The sequence below is a fragment of the Chelon labrosus genome (assembly GCF_963514085.1).
Source record: "Chelon labrosus genome assembly, chromosome: 15".
Lineage (NCBI taxonomy): Eukaryota > Metazoa > Chordata > Actinopteri > Mugiliformes > Mugilidae > Chelon > Chelon labrosus.
The window spans coordinates 11,896,106-11,918,225 of NC_140348.1; the positions used below are offsets into that span (position 1 = coordinate 11,896,106).

Here is a 22,120-nt window from a genome sequence, read left to right on the forward strand (position 1 = left end):
CAAATTAAAACAACTGCCAACTGCCTGAAACCAGTAAAACACGACATTTGTAAAGTACAATATGACCTGGCAACTCATCTGCTTGCGGTTTTAATGTCCCTGAAGACCGAAAATATCGGTTTTGAGGGCAGACCAGGCCTAAATACGCTGCTCAGGATGAGGTAAGATAGGTTTATCACAGCTAACGTATTATATTTACAAATACAAATGTATGTGTAAACCTCCGCCAGTTCATGACCAACTATCTGTTGCCACAGGAGCAAGGCCGTTTGGATTTAAAATTCATGTTTTAAAAATAATTTAAATTTGGTAAGCGGTGCTTTTCAAACATTTCCCAACAAACTTTATTTAGCTAGCTCATAAAGCATTGAAAATACACTTTTGTCAGCATATGCAAGTGGCTTTAAAATGTTTATTTATTTATTGATTTTTACATGTTTGATTTAACGTGTTTCTTAAGGTCTGATTAGTGAACAGTTTTATAGGCTTTTGTAGGGCCTACCAGTGAATGCTTGTGTCGGCACTGGACGATAAAAGCTAACATCTATATTTAAAGCATCTTAGACTAGATTAGCAATTGGAAAATAATACTGTCATTGTTTCCTAATTTGTAAAATACATTTATTTAAACACCCATCTCATGCCACAAGCTAATGAAGTTAATCGATAGCCTGCCCATTCACGTCCATGACACGGCACACTTTCAGACATGCATCTTTCAATTATGCTCAAGTGGCAAATGAGCCACAACAATTGTAATACTTTCAAAAGCTATTGACTCATTCATGTTTTATCACAATCAATAATTTACCAGTAAGTGCTCGGTGAAGATCGCATGGCCCCATTTGTGTCAAAGTTGCAGGAAAGCCACTGAAGAGAAGAAGATAAATGGCCAAGTAGAGTGAGACCACTGTATCCCTTTACTGAATTACAACTGCTACTGACAGGACAACAGTATTACAGCAGTAATGTAAACCTGTTGCTAATGAACTCTTTACTTTGTAACACGAGACACTCAGTTAGCAAGACCTATCTCTACAATGATTACAGTAGCTGGGCTTGCAGATGAGGATTTTGGCCGACATTTAGGAGTATTTTAATGTTTTGTTTTAATATTTCTTCACAGGTTCAAGTGGTCCTGCATGTACACCTGCTCCTGCCTGGCATCATGTAAGTACAGTTTAACAATTTAGACACTAGATGGCGCACATGCCTCAGTTGTGAAATGGGTACTTTCTAATCAGCCACATGCAGTTTTGAGACACAACTGTAAATGACACAGGATACAATTTAAAAATATGTAGGCTGGCATTGTTCAAAGTCATCAAGATTTACTTGTCAAGATAAAACAGATCATGGTGTACAGACATGAAAAGCTCACAGTGCAGTGCTAGTGAGTCCTGTCAGCATCCTGTCCCTGGACCAGTGGAGGACATGACAGTCAACCTCATCAGTTGAACCATGACCACCAGAGCAGCCAATTACATCACCTTCTAACAGCCTGTCCACACTAATGTTATTTTATTGCAATTTAATTATGCTCAGGTTTCCACTGGGGCCTGATCCTGTTGAATAATTTACATGCAGCTACAATGATTTGTCGGCACGAAACGACAAAGTGTGCACTTCTTTGCGCTCTCATTTGTTTCAGTAGTTTTCTTTTATATTCCTGCCATGTGGATTAGTGGAACAGTAATCTTATGTTGTATTTCTTGGAGTTGGAACAAGCCCGTCTAAAAATAGCCTAAAAATACTCCAGGAAAATAATGTCGAATGTAATTTTTCTTTTATGACGACGTGTGAAATGGTGGAGGAGCATTAATGTTACTGACAGCTGGTAATATTCTAATGCAGCTTATTTGGGCTTGCATTTACACTTGGTGTGTGACCTTCTCCAGTTAATGTAAAAAACGGCATTGAAAGTTATTTCAGCCGTGATATGTATTTACACAGTATCATTTACACACGTAATCATCCAAAACTTTTATTTTGTTGCCCATACTTAAGATTTTCTAAAGGTCTGACTTGAACTCCAAACCTTTTCAAGACTTATCTAAATTATATGAGTGAGTTTGAATATACACACCGCCGCATGCAGAATGGGCTTTGGGACAACACCTGCCTTTGAGAAGGTTGCAGTGTTATCCACTTGCTCTGATTCGCATTTAAAAGGCCTGAATGAAAAGGTTCCCTTCTCCTCTTAACCGCTTGATTTACGGGCTGTTTGTGGTTTAACGCCACACAAGACAATTAATTTGCTCTTCCTTTCCTGAATGAAATTGGAATTTAATTTACAGAAGGTCTTAAGCAGGTTTTTAAGACGTGGTGTCATTTGTTGGGCTTGTGTAAAAGCTGCATTGGAGATCACCCTTGTGGAAAAGCTTTTTAATCCTAGACAAGTGCAGCCATAGTAACGGTAGACGGGAGCCTCTCGGAGGCAGAAAGGTGAAGGGGGACTTTGACGAGATTTATTCTTCTTCGACTGAGACTGTTTCTTTCTTGAGGTCTCCCCGCTCCACGTGGAGCATTTGAAAAAGAACTGAGAGGTGGGGGATAGGATAAAGGAGGTATATATTAAGCTTTTCTTTCCTCTCACCACTTAATTTCCTTGCAGGCGCGCCTTGCGCCGTTGTAATGAATGTAATTGCCGCCTTTGATGAGAATGCTATTATCTGGATCACACTTTACATGGGCAAACAAGACTGCCCCTCCCTCTACGTCCTCCTCCCATTTAACTCAGTAGTGAGACCCCCCAATTATGCAGGGAACAAGTGGCTTTTCATAAAACCAGCGTGTCGCTCTTGATTGGTGAGGCTTGGAGCCGGCTACATGTGGACAAAGGATAGATTAGATGTGATATAGGCACACCAAAAAACCCATTTCCTTGATTAATTTCCTGCGTGCCTCACAGAAAGGTCCCTCTCTCTCCTCGCTGAATTCTATCTCTCCTTTAAAGACAAACTTTCATCTTTTGATAGATGTGGCAACTCAATGGACAGACAGACATTTTATTGACCTAAGTTTGACCACAGCTGCCTGAGCTTCAGGAGGGAATAGGAACAAAAAGAGAAATGGTTCACTTCACTGTGGGAGGATGGGCTTATTTTTCTTATAAAAAGCTCAAATCTTTGTGATCCTGCACAATTTCTACCATCAACTGGGATCTGTTCACTTTTCAAGCTGATTTTTTATTTTTATTTTTTGTGCTCTGATGTCATTTCACTGAACACACACAGACACAAGTGAGGTTGTTCACTCATTCTCTTTAACCCCCCCCCCCCCCCCCCCCCCCACACACACACACACAGAAACACACCAAACACCCATTTGATAATCGTGGCGAACAGATATGATGGGACTTTATGAGGCGATGCGCAATAAAGCTGCTGTCACCTCAGGAAGTCTAAGTGTGTTCTTCTGACTGCCTTATTACCGCATTCAAGCACCACTCAACGAATTCACACACACACCTCAGCCTGGCTCTGACAACCTGCACTGATTCTGTCCAATATTCCACCAGGCTGAAATATCGAGAACAATCAAATAGACTGTCACATGTGACAAATTATTCTATTACTCCTCAAAGATTGTCATCCTTGAAATGTATTCATAGCCATTTTTTCTATATCGGTGAGTGATTATTCCTCTAAGCAAGCAATTCCCCAGTGATAAATTGGTAATCAATTCATTTGACTATTTGAAAATGGCTGAAGGGGTTCGGCAGCATTGGTCATTCACTTGCATATGTATCCAACACTAACTCATGGTGTTGTTGGGCCTGATGGATGCCGACCGTGCGGCCACCTGACTCTTAAAGGTTTATGCCATCAGAAACAGGTTGCCATCCGGACCCAGTCACGACAAAGAAAGAATTGGCCAATATTTTTGACTGAAGTGGCATTTTAGCAGTATTTATTTGATGGTCCCACTACCAAAACCATGGGCCACAAATAAAGAAGATGGTATAATAGCTTTTGACTGGCCGGCTAGCTCCCATCTTGAAATGAAGTGTCCAGTTGTGAGTTATAGTGGCCAAACGTCATTTGTACAGCCTGAAAAGTGGGGACATTTTTCTAGCTTGTCACTCTCTGGCTATAGCTCATCGTCCTGAATGATGCCTCTGAACGCACAGTTGCCCTAATACGAGCATTTCACTCGTGCCGCAAGAAGGCTCGTAATGGATTAGCCTGTCCATAGCGAGATAATATAGTGCATCCACTGGCACATCCTTAAACAGCAATGGGTAACATGTGGAGTATATACTCTTAAAATGTTTGCCTCACTGCTCACATGATCTTAGCCATCGTTTTCATAGCTCTAACTAAAACAAAACCGGGGACCTTTAATTTTATGTCTGCAGCTTATGTGCACCAATTTGTTCTAACAACGTAATCTATGTAATCAAAAATCTACATTTTCGTATCCTGCCAGGTAACATGCAGCTGGTTAGCCATCACATGGACTTGCAGCAGATCCTGCACGTTTGGGATTTTTTTTGCTTCAATTATTAATAGTTTCAGATTTTTTTTTTTTTTTCTTGACTGATTAATTAATAAACAAATCATTTCAGCTGAAAGTTTTATTTACTCTCCATTTTACCAGTATCACCCAAAATTTACATCAGTAAAAATAAACACTTTTTTTTTTCTGTTATCAATTTAAAATACAGTTCATGTGCATTTTTCTTGTCTTCATTGTGTCTTAGGCATTGCGCCTCATGTAAAGCATTTTGCACTGCCTTGTTGAATGGTGCCACAGTGGATGAATGAACTTTAAATACATTGACTAAATTAGGACACTAAGTGATTCTGTGTAATGAAGAAAAAGACGCAAAATCCTGCGAAAATTGGTGTCTTTCGTGATTTTAAGTGTAAAACAACATGGGGATGTTTTCTAAAACAAATTAAGACCCTTATAATAATCAGAATGCGTCTATGTCATTAAAAAAAAATGGTCCCAGTATTCCTTGATCTGATCTGTTGGAGTGGCTATTGAGTCTGAGTAAAGAGCGGTCTGAATTGGACGTTCGTGCTAATGTGAGGGAAGTTTTAGATTAATGAGGCTTCTGCCCTTTGAGGATATTGATCAAACGCAATCTGGCCAGGAACGATTTCCCATGCCCCCCTGCTGTAATATTAATAATGTATCAACATCGTGAACAAAACTGGCCACAGTATTCCTTGGGGCGTCTATCAGATAAAAAAAAAAAAAAAAAAAAAACCTCAAATCTCGCATCAAGAAATGTGAGGGACAGTTGAAATTATGTGTTGAGTTTTTAGTTCTGTATTGATCTGCTGGAGTGGCTATTGAGTCTGCATAGTGGAGTGGTCTGAAATGGACAGTGCTAATGGGAAAGAAGGTTTAGATTAATGAGGCTTCAGCCCGTCTCTTGGCCGACTCTTAAAATTTTTATTCTTCGTATCACAAAATAAATATGGATTTCTTCAGTCAAGACTAAAAAAGATTGCCAAGGTGGAAAAAAAATACCTAATGCTAGGAAACTTTGTTTTGGAGTTGGAAATATTAAACGGATTCTGTTTTTATTTATTGTGCATGTGAAGTATGAATTAATGGGCAAAAGAAAAGCTAAAAGGAGTTATTTGGTGTTACTTTTATGGCTGTTAACAGTGCATTACTGGGCAAACATTATGATGGTTCAAAGGAACACTTAATAAAAGTGAGAAAATAAGCCAATTTCATGGTATTTTTACTGTAGTTGTAATTTACAGTAGAACAAACGATAAAGAACTCTGTAAGAGGGTACCAGAGATTTTGAACGGCTTTGTTTCAATAGATAGAGGTGATAAATTAAGGGTCCATCATTACAAAAAGTGTAACATAATGAGTTCAATCAATAGGCTTACAGTTACTGATCAAACCTTTCTGAACAGGAACTATTTGCTACGCTCCCTTGCTGTAACAGTTCAGTAACAATTCAGTAACAATTAGCTAGAGACCATCACTACAGATACAGTTTTGTTTCTTAATTTATGGGTGGATTTTGACGGGCAATAATGCCAACACATGAGCTCTGCGCTGAGCTCCATTTGAACACTGTGAGAAATCTTTTTCCTAGCTGTGACAAGATGGACATTATCACCTATGTGATCCAATAACCTGACCAACATTTCTCACTAATAGAATATGCAGTGTCAAACAACCTGGGTTCAGCTCAAGATACCACACCATCCCCAGCTTGAATCATCAGAAGCTGCTTCCGCTCCCTGCAGAGGCTCCATCGCTAGCCCTCCTGCAGGGATCGTTAGCCAGACGATGATGGGAGCTACTTCGGCCATAATGGGAGGGTTGACTGACCCCTGACCCTTCATCGATCCTCTGGCTTTGTCCAGCTGGGCCTCCCCAAACCCAGTCAGCTGGAGAGGTGTTTAAAAGCTAACACCCCAGCTCCCATCCACTCCACTACACCCTCATTAATTACATCATTTACCTGTGACAGTGACAAACCTGCCCGACCACGCCGCAGTTTATTAAGGTCACTGTATAAAGCCCAGGCCAAACCCAGATCAAAAGTGAGCTTGTGTGTCTGTGTGTTCAATGGGGAGTGAAAGACCCTATCTCACACAGTATGTGATTATGAGTATAGATGCGTGCTTCAAGGGGAGTGTGACTGCTTTGTCCTGGCCTGTCAAGCTCCTTAGTGGGGAAGTTTATTTAGATTTATTTGATATGTTGAACGACAGAGATTACCAATTTTCTTCTACAGACAACAGTATGAGTATAGATTCTGGAAACAGGGGGGAAAAAAATCACAAACAAAACACCCCGGCAGAGTTTATCATTGTAGTCCTTGTAAAACACTGTGCGAGGAATGGTACTTGACATGTTTTTGGATGAAATATAAAATCTTGCAGATTTAAGACCACTTTCTTTTTTTTATGTCTTTTGTGTTTTTACTTTCTATGCCAATTTGCTGACTCAGTTCTTCTCAGCTCTTTGTTGTCTTTGCGGCTCCCGAGCAGCTGGATGTTTGTGTGCCATTCATTCCTCCACTTTTGTTGCTGCCTGTTTTTCTGCAGGTGTCTCCAACCTAACCCCCTTTCCCCCTTCTCTTACTCGTCTATCGTTTCACCTCTTTCAGTATCCCCCCTTCCCTTTCTCTTTACCGTAGCTCCCTACACAATAAAAGACTATTGGTTTCCTCTTGCCATACCTTTCCCACTACACCCTGGTATTTCAATCTCGACTCAATCGAGAAGGCTGACCTGCAGACATAAAGAATTGGCTTTAAGGCTTTCAAAATGGAACTAAATCTGCTGCAGGTCACACTGGGGGAAAATAAGCGGCAAATGTAAGTAAGCATGAAATAGTTTTTCATAAATAATCCAAATGACAGCAGGCTTTCTAATGGTGCCAGGGGGCTGTAAAAGAATATGTTGCCAATTTCTCCCCTATTAAAGTGAAATAGAAAGCCAAATACATAACGGTGCTGACGGAAAAGTTGCATACTTGGGCCCGTTGGAGTGGAGATTGAGGACACAGTTGGGTATTAGCGGGAGTTGTAGTTGGAGGTAAGGTGGTGGAGTGATTGCTAGCCTTACAGTCAAGGTCTTTCCACTGCGGGGAAAAAGAATGCCCCTCCTTCACATCAAATCAATTGGTCAATAACTGCCTCCTTTTCCTGCATGTGCACAGGTAGGCAGCTCTCATCTGTCCCCATGCAATGCAATGCAATGTTGATTTGATTTGCACTTATGTTTTTACAAATAATCAATGTTCCATTTTGACTAATACTAGGTCTGGCGATCGTATACGCTGTCAAAGTGGAGGAAAAAGGAGAAAACAAGGAAAGAAGTAAAAGGTATTAATGAAAATGTCATTGACAGAAAAGATAAATGCCACGAGACCTGGGCAAAAGCCTAAAATGGCACAGAATCAGCATATAAATTCCTTTAGGTAAAAAGTGGTCAAAGCATCAAATAATTCACTGAAGTATAAGTAGTAATACTGCAATATACAAATACAGCATTGCAGGAATGGCCTATTGTTATTATGTAAAAGTGAGAGAATTATTCTTACTTAAAACTGTTCATAAAGCAAAAAAAAAAAAAAAAAAACACTCCCTGTGTATTACTGTTTTATGTTGCATAATGCACCAGTGATGCATTTCACACATTTTGTTTATATATATTTTAATATACAACAATGCATACGTTAACGTGTCAAATGTGTGAACTTATGGTCACCCAGTTATATTAATGTCTCAGCTTTTAGTTTATTTCCATTAATTACTTATTATTTCTTCTGAAGAACCTGAATTTTTGTTGGTTTTTAAGTAAATGGAGAAACAATGTGCGTTTCACGTGGTGTACTAACTTGGTCATAAAACATTTGATTGGACTGTTAGGTGTTGGGCAGATACAGTATGTGAGGCTACCCTTTGTTTGTGTGTCTGTGAGGGAGAGAGAGAGTGATTTGAAGTCCCCTTGAGTCAGACTCAGTTATTTATTGCTATTAAATGGTTAATTTTCCTGGGTGCCCTGAGGACTTTGGGGTGCGTTAAGATGTGAGGAAGATAGAGTTGTCAAGGGGTTGCTGTGAATGCTTGATGTATTAAAAGAGCAATTTTGAGAGAGCCATTAAGGATTGGTGCTGGTCCCTCATGTATCCCATTTTTAGTTAACGGGATGGAAAATAATGATGTGACAGGGGAGTTGTGTTTAATTTTGTGTGGGAGCATTTGATAGTCTATAGTTTTTGAGGTCCATATAAAGGATCTATAAGTTTTTGTATATGCATATTTCTTTTTTATATAAACCATGAACGTATTTACTTTACCTTCTATGCCTACTTTGCAAATTTCACAATCACAGTTTTAAATAAAAACGTGTTAAGTTAATCTTTCATTTGTCTTCCGTTTGTCAGGTTACTTTTTCACTTGATGTAACTCACTGAGCAGCATTTTTCCTTGTCTAGTTTGCTTTTCTCTTTTTTTCCATTTTAGGGGATTTTTACCAATTTAGCACACACTTTAATACAGAAATTGAAATTTCTACTTTATTCACACAAATTAAGAACTAAATATATATAAATATATCTTTGCAGAATAACTGAGTAAAAAGAAGAATGGTGTAGACTCTTGGGTCATTTCTGGGAGTAAGTAGCATGACAACTTCGTTACATGCAAGGAAAGAGTCTGGTTACATGTATGCTCTGAACGTTACACCTATACTTGTATGTGCTGAACAAGATTTTGGTACTTGGCTGCAGGAATTTGTTCCCATAAAGCCACAAGAGCTAAAGAGCAGTGTCTGGCTCACAACCTGTGTTCCAGTTCATCCCACTGTTGTCGGATGGGCTTGCGGAGAGGGCGCATATAACAATGTAGAGCTTTCCTCAATCTGCTGTTTCAAAGTTGGCCGTCGCCATATTTTTGTCTTTAGTTATACGACTAAATATATGACAAATAAATTTAAATCAAAAGCACATAAATGTTAAGTGTTTCTCTTGCACATTCACTCTGTATGGTTAAATCCATGTCTGTGTGTGTGTGTGTGTGTCTGCGTGTGTGGGCCTAATTTGTCTCTGCTCAAATTTCCTCTTATTAGGCAGTCCTGACAGCTGCTGGAAGAGGCACAGGGGCCATACTAATCAGCTGACAGTAATAGCACTCTTTACCACCCCACGACACAAGAGAGGGAGAAAAGAGAGCAAACAAACACCAATTACTGTCTGTCATGAGGAGAAGGGAGGCAGTTGTGTTTGGGCGCTCTTTGTGATCATGTGCTCCTCACAGACCAAACAAGAGGTTCGCCAAAGTTGTGTCCACAGGGAGGATATGAGAATTAGTGTCAAGTAGGAAAACACATTTTTTGCTCTTTGACCTGGAGAGATTCTAGTTTAGTTTAATAGTCTTGTTCCTGTTCTGTGTTTACTTTTTTTACTACTCGGTTTTCCTCCTCAGTTTTGGAGCATTGATCCTGCTACATGCTAGGTAGCAGCAGGTTTCCCTCTAAGCTGATGGAAAAGCTGAAAACAAAGAGCCAGTTAAAGTGCTATTAGTTTTGATTGGTTAGTAATGGGCTCTTATTCGTTGCCCAATTTATTGATCTATCAGTAATCAATTCTGCCCTATTCCCAAGCCATGAGCTGAATCTCAATCCATTTTCTGAAGTGTCCGAGACGAGACGAAATTGACCCCGGCCCTGCACATACTTCATTCTGACGAGGAGATCTGGTGACTCTTTAATGTGGAATTCTGTCACGTTACAGTGGAGCGCACACATCAGTTACATGTATGTGTGACGGGCCTCTGGCTTCAGAGGCTGCCTGAGGGATTGAACCTATGGTCAGGCTGTCCGCCATCTCTGGCCTATGGATGCAGCCTGTCTGTGGCGCTGCTGCTCGTTCAGGTCCGTTCCTCAGGTCTTCTTGTAGGGTTCTAGGGTAACACTTTCTCATCCCTCTCAGGATCACAACCTTGATACCAACAGCTCCTCAATTATGCAGTGACACAGATCAGCTGTCTCTGTGAAAGAGGACAAGATAATATAGTGACGCTGAGTGTGCATTACACAAGTTCTCTGGGTCAGGGCTCTGGGTTTGTAGCCAAGCTCTTTAAAACACTGCAAACAGTTAACCTTTGTTGAATGTGTGTCTGAATAGGGCTGAACAACTTGTCAATTTCAAATTTAAATCACAGTTTGAAATGATGCAAAAGACAAAGCTGCCATTTAGAACTCAGGTTCAGGTTCAGGTTACTTTATTGGTACCCATAGGTAAACTAGGTTTACAGTCTAAGAGGCAGGACATCCTTTACACTTATAGACCACCACATGACATACATCACACAAACCATGAAACATACAGTATAGAACAAATAAAACAAACTGTAGATCATGGTTAACAACATGTTACATAAAACATATAGACAGACAGTATAAACATAGATTAAAAACATGACATAAAACACATGTTAAAACCATACAATAGATGCTAGTGCATGACCAAAGTGCTTGTGCGTTATGTGCTTGGCGTGGATCTCATCCAGTGTATAACCATTTTTAAATCATTATTACTTCAGTTATATATAAGCTCACACACTGGTGATTAGGCTATGCAACAATTGCTTTGAAAGGAGGAAACTCTAATGACAAAGAAAGCGTAAGCTACAGGCAACTATGGCGGAAAAACAAAAGTTATGAATGTAACTATGGTTCTATGAATTGACCTACGCTGGTAATGAGTTAAAATTAACCTATAGGGCAGGGGTGTCCACACTTTCTTGGCTTGCAGGCGTGATATGCGCACGCACACACGCACACACACACACACACACACACACACACATATATAGCACATTTACAAAAATATCTCTGTCGTTTTAAGAAAGACAGTAGTCTTGAGTTGTTGATGTTGTATGTGGGTGCAAGGTTTTGGATTCTACAATTTGTCTTCCCAGTGCTGACATTCTTTTTTATATAAAGTGTCGAAAACTGAAATAATTGCGACTGGTGTGGCTTTTCCTTGTTGAAGAGCAGTGAAAGTTAGAAAGCACTAGATTGAGGTTCTCATCCTTGCATTAAAACATTTGTAATGTCTTAAATCTATTACACAGTCAGAAAATTTGGTATGTGTTTAGCAATATCTTTGAATATCTTTATCTGCTGCTCAGTGTTGAGGCAGACATTTTGAATGAAGGTGCTGAATTAAATGATCACTGTCCACATGCACTCCAGTGCACACTAGTAAGAAAATGTATTATTGCACTTAAAACTACTATATAATGTTTGGCTGTTATTTTTTTTTTTTTGTTTTTCTTTTCACTTTCACTTTTACATTCACTCAAAGTGGTAAATTTTTTTTATATGTATAACATATAAACACACGCAGGAACAGTTACTGATGTTAGTTGCCTATCATAATCATCAGCATGTGGATTTTTCCCACACTGTAATCAAATGGAGCTCCACTGCTAAAAAGCCTCTTAGTTTAGTTCACGCTGAAACAGAAAAGTTACAAAGTCTAAAAAAAAGTGTCGCAAACTCAAATAATTGCGATTGGTGTGGCTTTTCCTTGTTGGAGACCAGTTGAAAAGCTACAAAATATGCTTTCCAGCACCTAAATCTTGGTAGTTAACACACGTAATTTGTAACAAAATCCCGGTGTAAAAAAAAATAAATAAAAAATTGCAGTTACAGATATTGTTTTGTCAGATATTGATTGTCAGGAAGCAGTATATCTGGAGTATCTGCTGTTTGTTGACAAATAATTTGTCCTGAAATTTGAGCTCCTTTAAAATGGCAAATGGACATATTTACGCTTTATTATTTTACCCAAATCCTTTTTGCATGTAGTTATTTTGTCAGCATTAAATGTGCCATTTTTTGTCTTTGGACAGAGCCAGTTACTTTTCCATTTTCAGTCTTCATGCTAAGCTAACTTAACTAACTACTTGCAGATTGGAGTAAATCTCATTTTACTCTCAGCAAGAAGGGAAATAAGCACATTTTCTAAAATCTCAAACTAGTCCTTGACTGTTTTTTGCTGATGAATTTGCATCAGTTCATTATGTGATTAATAAGATATGAAACAAACAAGTCCCTTTTTTTTTTTTTTTTTAAACTACATTCTTGGTTGAATGGGTCGCCCGGGTCACATTTAGATATTGTTAAGTGGCTTTGAATAGCTCCCCTGATTTCACAGTTCCAAATGACCCGCGATAATCAGGTCATTAAAATGAGCCCATTCTCCACATCTGACACACTTCCACTCCTGCCTCATCTGAATAACAAATCAGCTGCTGAGCTGCTTTCTCAAACTGAATGGGGGGGGGAAAAAAAGAAAAGAGAGGAAAACCGACTTTCTCTTTATTTCCAGGTTAACCTTATCTCTATATTCAGAAGTAAAGATGGCAAGTAAGCTAGAGGGTGGGAAAAGGTCCTGTCAAAAGTGCCAGTGCCTGTGTGAAAGTACCCGGTTTTCTTAATTCATCCCTTAGGACCGGATAAGTCTATCAATCTGTTAAATTGGAAAGCCATTAGGTGCCCTGGTTTATGTGTTTCAAGCTGTTAACTAGAGGCTGATTGATTGTTGTTCCTTTGATGGGATATGCTGATCTAATCTCACTGTGTGCACGTTTGCAATAAATTACACAATTCATTTCCCCCATTTAGAGGGGGGAAAATCACACCTCCAGGCATGCCTACGCTCTGCAGGCAAAAGAGCAGGGAACCTATTTTATGGTGCCATTTAGCCGGCAAGCTTTCAGCAATCCCAGCTTTCTTTCTAACCCCCCCTCCCTCACCCTCTACCCTTCCAAAAAATCGAAGCATAATCAAGGTGTATGTTTAGAAAATTTATTGTTATAATTTTCCCCCATAATCTCTTCCATTTTCCTGCAGCCGCACTGACATAGATCATCATCTAAAAAGAGAAAATGGATAGCAGTTTAAAATTTATCGGTCTTTGATTCTCAATTATACGTGTTTATGACTTCATCTGTCTTCACTGACTTCAACCTTTTCCATTATGGTGGAATATTATTTGTACGGAATCCATTAAATTCACAAGGCAGGACTCTAATGGTAGGGCTGCAGCGATTTGCAGAGGGAAAAGTTTTGAAAGGTTGGCTTTAGGAAAAGCGTGGCTGTTATGACACAAGAAATTGCTTTATTGATGGTCTGCTCTGCTGCCTGTGCATTTGGCCATTTGTTACCCAGCCCATATCTATATCTCAGGCTGACACTGATGAGAACTTTTCTGCTACCCTCTCCAGATTACTGAGTTGTAATGACACATACAGGCAGGCTGGGTAAAAGCTGACAATCCAGGGCAGAGTTTTTTGTAGGTACCGAGGATGGACGTGAGAATGCCTGGAGGGCTCGGCTGAAGCTGCTCATAATGGAGAAAAAGGGCTACATCACTCCTGTGACTGTTTCCATCTAAACCTTACAGAGGTCATCATCTCTGCTGAGAAACAATAAAGAAAGAGAAAGGGGGATAAGATGTAGATAAAACAAGAGGAGGAGAGATAAAAAGGAGAATATATCTGCTCTATGCCCACATCTTCTTGTATGGTACATTCTAAGCAACATGCTTTCTGATTATTTCTAAAACAGAGTGGACATGTATCGAATATTACAACCTCGCGTGCCAGTTATATTTGCCAGAAGAGCTGTCATCCTCATCTTAAATACATGTTGTTTCCTGTTTACACAGGAAGTAACAAGATTCCTCCCAGTCAAATGGCAGCTGAATGACATCGAGCTCCTTCGACTGGCTAGTGCAAGGGGCCGAGTAAAAGCTAATCAGGCTGTAACTCAAGACTCGCCTGGCCACTTACAATCAATACCTGCACAATCCCAATTAAAGCTTGCCGGGTCAGCGGACGGCCAGCAATTCCTTTACAAGTTAAATGCAATACTTAAATCTAAGCAATCTCTCGCAGTGGCCTTCGTTTGTTTAATGGCTCGTTCCAACAGTTAAAAGTGCAAGAAGGACGCAGGGTGGACGGGTTTAAGTGATGAATGCTGCCGTCTGTGTGGACGCAGTTTGACACCAGGATCTCGCCCGACAACATTCTGTGGTAAACTCTTTTTCTGTTCCTCATACCAAAAAAAAAAAACAGTATGTTAATAAAGGTTACATGCATGGACAGTGTTTCATCAACTAACATCTGTGTTCACTTAAGGGAGGCATTTTTACTATTGGTCTGCGATTAGTTTGTCATAACAGGCTCTATATACTACTACTAATACTAATACTAATACTAATAATAATCCTGTACAAGTACACAAACTCATAACTGGTCTCTGACAAATCGGAGAAAGATGTACTTTTTTACTCCACAAGATTTATTTCACAACTTAAGTAAGTATTAACTTTTCAGATTACAGTTTCATATACAAAACATGTGATATGTTTACAATGTCATACACTCATTAAGATGAAACTTCTGTATTTTTTTTTCACAACAGTATAATTCTTGCTTTTATACTTTGTAATACATACTATAAGTACATTTTCCCAATAATACTTATGTTTTTGCTATCCTTTTCAGTACCTTTACTTGCAATGGTATATTTCTACCATCACATATTAATACAGTAGATCAGCTCCGTAACTTAAGTAAAAGATTTGTATACTTTTTCTATCACTGACTACGTTCATCAGACAGTTTTTACCTTTAAGATTTTTACATTGAGGGGGTTGACACCGGTTATAAAAATGTACACATTTGAGTATTAAAATTGTATTCATCTCAACAAGCTACAATGGTAAAATGGTCATTATTTTGAATTTGGAAAATATGAAAAAAAATACAATATGATATACTTTTTATGCTTAAAGTTCATTTTACTTATTTATACTTGTACTGCAGTGACACCAATAGTGGCAGATTTTATTTATAATTGTGATATTTAGATTTTTTTCCCCCCACCACTACTCGAAATAACAAACCCACAGTTCCACTGTCAACATCCCTTACCCACCCATTTTCCCCCGTTCTCTTTCCAGTTTTCTCCCACTGAGCTCTTGCCATTGCATCCATGTCCTTTATCACAATTTTGACCCACAGAAAGGAATTCTCACAAGATATCAAAACAAAAATCTATATTTAATATGGGAGCAATTACAAAGCAAAGTTGGCTGCACAGGGCTGTTGTCACCAGAGCGCGTGTTTTTCATCAAATAGGTCATTAGACGATGATGGATGTAAACCTATAAAGTATCTAAACTGGACCTTTTAACAAACCACGAGCAACACTATCATTTCTCTAATAGAACCTGCTGACCGTGTCATTCCCTCCTGCCATTTGTCATTTTTCCTTGTGAAATAATCAATATCTGGGCGCTTTGAAATAAATAATATAAAAGTCATAGTAACCTACCCGAGGAGCAACAAAAATAGACTTATGGAGCATTCAGAAGGCCTTTTTAGCCTCTGGGCAATGTCTACTGCATGTTTGTAATCAATGCATAATATTACAGCGAAGACTAGAGGATCTTAGTTTGTACTCTCTTCTTTTCACACAGTGCTCTTTCGAAGCTGTTGTAGTATAGGAGACCATTATTAGTGCTGTAAACATTACTGGGCCATGAAATGATAAATGCTATCCAGGTCCTTAAAATAATAATGGATCATCTGTACTTTGACAAGAGTCTCAGTTCTACTTTACTGACAAATATCGTTTTTATGGGATTATTATTGGTTAGATCATTGCTAAGTTGTTAATTCAATTTGCAGTTTTATTTATATAGCGTAAATAACGTCCCATTGTCTTGAAACAGATAACCAGAACCCAGAGCCGGGAAACCCTCAAAGCAAGAAACCTTGAGGAGAACCCAGCTCATAAGGGGGGACACATCTGCTTGAGGCTGACCGAAAAGAGAGAGGGAGAAAAAGAGGGAGGTGGGTCAGAAGAGAAAGGAGAGGAGCAGAAGTAAGCAGATAAATTCTTACACGTCTCAGTAAAACATACAGTATGTACAGCATTATTCAGTATGATACAAACAAGAGTATATGATTCTGGGTGGTGCGTGGTATGTGGGAGACTGATCATCAACAATATAAAGAAGGGATAGAGCCAGAGTTCAAAGTTTAGTGCGTTTACAGTGTGCTCATAAAGATACTGTTGTAAGTATAAATAGGAGCACAGAGGCAGTAAACTCTGTAACGATAGTTGTTATATTACAGGTGAATACAATATGTGCATAATGAATGAAAGATGATAGTAAGGAAATAGTAAACTGACCATGAATTTTACAATGTCAACGCCATAAAGTAAAAGAGTTTCCAGGACCTTTGTTTACCTTTAATGCCGGTTCATTGGGATCAGAGCTTCAATGCACAACATCCAAATCATCTTTATGGATATGAACATAACTGGTACCCATTCAGTGCTACTGTAAAATGATAAAAACAAATAACTACTGCAAGTTAGTTATGTAAAAGCACGAATATAAAGATTTATAATTTGTCTACCTTACATCAAAAGACAGACTACATACTAACTGAATCACACTGAAATGATGTGACTTCTGTTGTAATTGATAGGCATTTTGCACCTCCTCCTGAGAGTACAGTCAAACACCTGCAATTATGGCCAGGTAAGGAAATGCTGTAATTACATGACCGTAACGGGATATCTCCACTTGAGCAGCTCGCTAAATGAATAACACGTGTTAATTACACGGACGTGGCAGTGCGTGTACTCTACTGCTGGTGGAAAAAAAAAACAAAACAACAACAATGGTACCCAGTGCAACACCTTTACCTTGTCACTCACTCCCTTCCTTATGTCTTCACATCACATGATTAATTAATGTCTTCAGGAAGAAGGTGATGACACACACTGACTGTGTGATACTCAAAACAGTACAACGTAACAGAGATCTACTCAAACTTGTTTTGGTCACTTTGGAAGAAAGTGCTCTGGCTTGTGTTTATTCCCTGGAGACTTATTTTAAAGTGGACCAAAATAACTATATACCAGCACCTAACCTTAATGACAAGTCTAGTATTTACTCTAAATTCAAAATTGTGTTATCTTGTTTTATAGACGGGAGTTCCTATGAGGTGACACTGTGATGACGTTGTTGTCGCCACAATTCAAAAGACTAATTCTCTCCACATGCATTTTCTCCTCACGACCCACAGAGGTCGCTGTCTCTCCGTTCTTCTGCACCAGCTTCCAACCATTTTTATTTTTTTTTTTTTTAAACAAGTCAATTAATATCAATGAGTGAATATACATAGCACATTTACAAAGAGTGCAATCTGAGGGAAGAATTAACGAAATCGATTAGGGAGGGAAAAAATGACTGTGCGACCCGCAGACATTGTGGAAGTGGCCCTCGCTGAAAATCAATGAATTAGAAATATGAATCTAATCGCCCATTGGTGACACGTTGAGTAGCTGCAGCCGGATCTCGGGCCTTTTTTCATATTGGGAGTCTGAGAAGCAAAAATCGGGGACTGCTTAACGATTAGAGCGCTGGCGTTGTCACTATACACTGTTATGGTGATATTTAATTTTGTTTTGTGAAGGCAGGATGACAATATTTACGATTCTGCCGTAGCAGGGATTCATTTTATTGACTTTTTTTTTTCCATTTCTGAAACTTTGCACAATTTAAGTTCAATTAAATGGGTTTGCATGACATTAGAAGCATTGTGTTGTTATTAGACCTCACACTCTCTGATTGCAGGATTTATCTTTACATAATTAGAATTTTATTCAACGTAATCCGTATGAAACGACTCGGTAAATAAAAATGTCTGATGAAAGATTTAAGTAAAGGCCCACAGGCTTCTTTTTTATTATTATTATTTCTTTCAATTATATAGGGAGCATTTTAGGTGATCATTTTACACGTTAAAAATGACCTAACATCTCCAAAAATATGAGTGCACAGTTAAAAATAATATCTAGCCTACCAGATATTAAAAAAAGGGGTTGAAAATGTGCCATTAAATTAAAACAACTCCATGATGTCGATCTGTTAGTTGTGTGAGGAGCGTCTTGTTCTGGTGCAAACCCTCCTCTTTTTTTGGCGCTAACAGCCTTGTGTTCATTTGTCGCTAATTGGACTATGAGACCAATAACAGGCGAGCGCACACAGCCTGCAGCCAGAGCGCACAGCGAGGGGAGGACTCTCTCTCTCTCTTTCTCACTCTCGCTCGCTCGCTCTCCCTCTCTCTCCCTTCACCGTCTCTCCCTTAATCCCATTTGCCATTGTACATGCCCAATCGCCTATACTTTCCGCATTTAACTTGGATGACATTTTTATTTCATCATTAGCATCAGACGCCAGACTGACTGACACGGTGGACACGGTTTGCGTTTTGACGGAAGAGTCCGGGATGAGACATCTCCATGTTTGTACATTTTTTTTAACACTCCAGCGCTTTATTTTATTAATTTTCTAGCCTAGGAAGACGTGTATATTTACGTGCTCGCCGGGTGTGAAATCGAGTTTCCGAGTAGAATAAAACAGCAACTCTTCGCAGGCAGGATATCGACGGGTCCGTAAGTCAGCTTTGCGTTTTGATTTTTTTAAATTCCTGCTTCCGTGGTCGCCTGCGCTCAGACCACAGCCACAGCGATGCCAGAGACAACGCAAGAGACGTGCGCTTCGGCCAAGGACTCTCCTTTCTTCATTAAGAACCTGCTGAACTGTGATAGCAAACCGTCTAAGCCCAAGCCCGTGCTGGCAGCCACGAAGGCGGCCTTGGAGGGAGGATTTTCTCTTTCCCACGTCGGGGAATTCAACTTTCCGCGCTTTGACCTGCCCGCACAGAGGTTCAGTCTGCCGGCTCACTACTTGGAGCGCGCCTCGGCGTGGTGGTACCCTTACACCCTGACCTCAGCCGCCCATCTACACAGAACCGAAGGTAAGGAGCAAGAAACTCTCTCACTTTTAGACTTTTGAATTACTTTTAAATTCCTAATAGATAGCGACCACATTGTGATTTATATACTTTTAAAAAATGGCAATCAGAGCATAGGACCTTCCAGGGCCAAGAACTCCGTGTGTTTTGTGATACTTTGTAATATCCTCACAGCAACCTGTCACTGAACTTCCTCATCAGAGATTCATCCTATATAAAAGTGGATTTTGTGCGTATTTGTGATGGGAACATTACAGGCATAGTCTCACCACAGAGCGGGTTATGATTTAACACCTCGCCGCCTATGGAGGCCTATTTTGTTATGCCACGACGTGGGATAATAGATCAATAAAGTAACACACTGTGCATAAAATGAAGTAGACATCATCAAATCATTGGATGAGCGTGACGATGCGCAGCCTGCTTTTGATTTGACATCTTACCCCTGAGGCTTGGACAGTGACGACCTTTTTTTTTTTACCTGCCGGTTTTCCTGATTTATTCACGTGGGATTTAAAATGATAAGAATGACGCTGCTGTCATACCTTAGTGCAAAGAAAGTTTTGTTTTTATGCTCGTTTAGTCAGGACAGTGACGTAGAAACATGCATTGACGAAATAAAAGTGGAGTGGGTCTACATATTTGAATATTTTATTTGAGATGCTAAAATGTGATCACATTTATTGGGGTACAATTGACAATTTGAATGCTTGAACGCGGCGCCACCAGTCATAACTTGTAACATGGTTTATGTTTAAGCCTTTTTACCTGGAACTATTTATTACCATTTTAGTTTTCCCAAAGCTCCATGACTGTCCAGCATCAACAGGCTGTAATAAAAAACAGACCACAGTGTTTATGACCACGTCTCCCTCCATGTGTCCCCATTTCAGTCACCGAGAAACCAGGAGCCAGAGACTCCTCTCCAACCTCCGGCACCGACAGAGACTCTCCCGACCTGGTGCTCAAATCCGAGCCAGACACCAAAGACGACGACGAGGACGATGAGCACAACAACAACAGAAGCAGCGACGAGATCATCCTGGAGGAGAGCGATACGGAAGAAGCCAAAAAAGACGAGCTGGAGGAGTGGAAGAAGAGGGACGATGACAAGAAACCGTGCCGCAAGAAGAAGACGCGCACGGTTTTCTCCCGGAGCCAGGTGTTCCAGCTGGAGTCCACCTTCGACATGAAGCGGTACCTGAGCAGCTCGGAGCGCGCCGGCCTCGCCGCGTCCCTCCATCTGACCGAGACCCAAGTGAAGATCTGGTTTCAGAACAGGAGGAACAAGTGGAAAAGGCAGCTGGCCGCGGAACTGGAGGCCGCCAACTTGAGTCACGCCGCGGCGCAGAGGATAGTCCGGGTGCCCATCCTCTACCACGAGAACTCGGCCTCGGAGAGCGGAGGCGCCGGTGCCAACGTGCCCGTGAGCCAGCCACTGCTCACCTTCCCGCACCCCGGCGTCTACTACTCCCATCCCATCGTCACGTCTGTGCCGCTGCTCAGACCGGTTTGAGTTTTGTGGCACAGCTCGTTGTTTATTTCCTTAATCAACACATTAATTTAAAAAAAGTTAAAAAAAAAAAAAATTAAAAAGACAATATTTTTATACAACTGCGTGAATGAAGAAAAAAAAAAGAGACTGCCACTGTCAGGCCTACATGGACCTAGAGCCTATAGCTATGGCAGGTATATTGTGTCATTTTCCATAAGGGTACCGTTTACACATGATCTGACACGTTAAATCACATTATTATTATTATTATTATTATTATTATGTGTGATTATCACCTCAGGAGTCCACCTGCTCTCACTGCCTGATGATTGTCTTTTTATTTTGTTTTTTCCCTGTTTTTATACCGTGACTGTTGCTGGACAGGCCAACTCTGTGTGATGTTAAAAAAGAAAGGGGGAAAAAAAAAAAAAAGAGACCTTGATTACAAAAAAAACTGGCGGCCCTACTTATCACACTAATTTGATTTAATTTTCATTTCCAGAAGTGATAATACGATGATGTGCAATACACTGACGGTGTGCTGTGAATGAGTGAACCCACTACTAAACAGGAAACATACATGTCATCTGCTCTTGATGAGGCTCTGGTAGAATTATTATTTTTATTATTATTATTTTGTCAGCTTTTTCTGTTTTTGTCTCTTTTTTTTCTTTTTTCTTTTTAACCGCTTGACGAGGGACAATCAAGACACTCTTACCTGTAAAAAATACCCATGTAGCTTTATGTTTAGTTTTAGTAATCCTCACTCTTGTTCCTCCCCACATGGACACGTCTTTCAAGCACAAGTGTGAGTCTCCTAATTTACTTTGTGTCTTTGGAACAGGGGGGCGACGGCAAAAATATCGACTACACTGGTGTACAAAGTATGTAAATGTATATATTTAATGAGGCGCGGGGAGAGGGGGATTCCTCATAACGGCTTCTCATTTGTACAGTAAAAACAACGTTTTGATATTGTACTGCTGAACCATGTTGTGAAATAAATGGAGAATATTCCTTACATTTTAGGACATTTTGCTTTGACTTATTTTCTGTAAGCGATTAGAAAATATCAGGAGGTTGTGCGGAGAGATTTTTAATTAATATGTTTTATATTTAATTCAACATTATGTAAAAATAGATGATCCAGAAAAACGCAAAACAACACACGCGCTTTGAGCATGGGCAGGTGGGTTTCTGTAATCACCTTAGCGCTATGCACTGAAAAACGTTATTTTACATAAAAAGTGGCTCGGTCAATTAGATGCGTA

The 22,120-nt window shown here is 39.8% G+C and overlaps 1 protein-coding gene and 1 long non-coding RNA gene across 2 annotated transcripts; both read left to right on the top strand.

Annotated features, from left to right (window-relative positions):
- Positions 1–46: 46 nt before the first annotated feature.
- Positions 47–9,416, top strand: LOC311500238. Its single transcript, XR_014699481.1, has 5 exons — positions 47–161; positions 1,127–1,170; positions 7,756–7,819; positions 9,064–9,114; positions 9,229–9,416. It is a non-coding gene; the product is annotated as an uncharacterized lncRNA (long non-coding RNA).
- Positions 9,417–18,450: 9,034 nt separating this feature from the next.
- hmx3a (H6 family homeobox 3a) lies at positions 18,451–21,930 on the top strand. The gene is made up of 2 exons (XM_084561515.1): positions 18,451–19,357; positions 20,248–21,930. Exons 1-2 carry the CDS (start codon positions 19,069–19,071, stop codon positions 20,868–20,870), a joined length of 912 nt encoding a protein of 303 aa, XP_084417641.1. The 5' UTR covers positions 18,451–19,068; the 3' UTR covers positions 20,871–21,930.
- Positions 21,931–22,120: the final 190 nt, after the last annotated feature.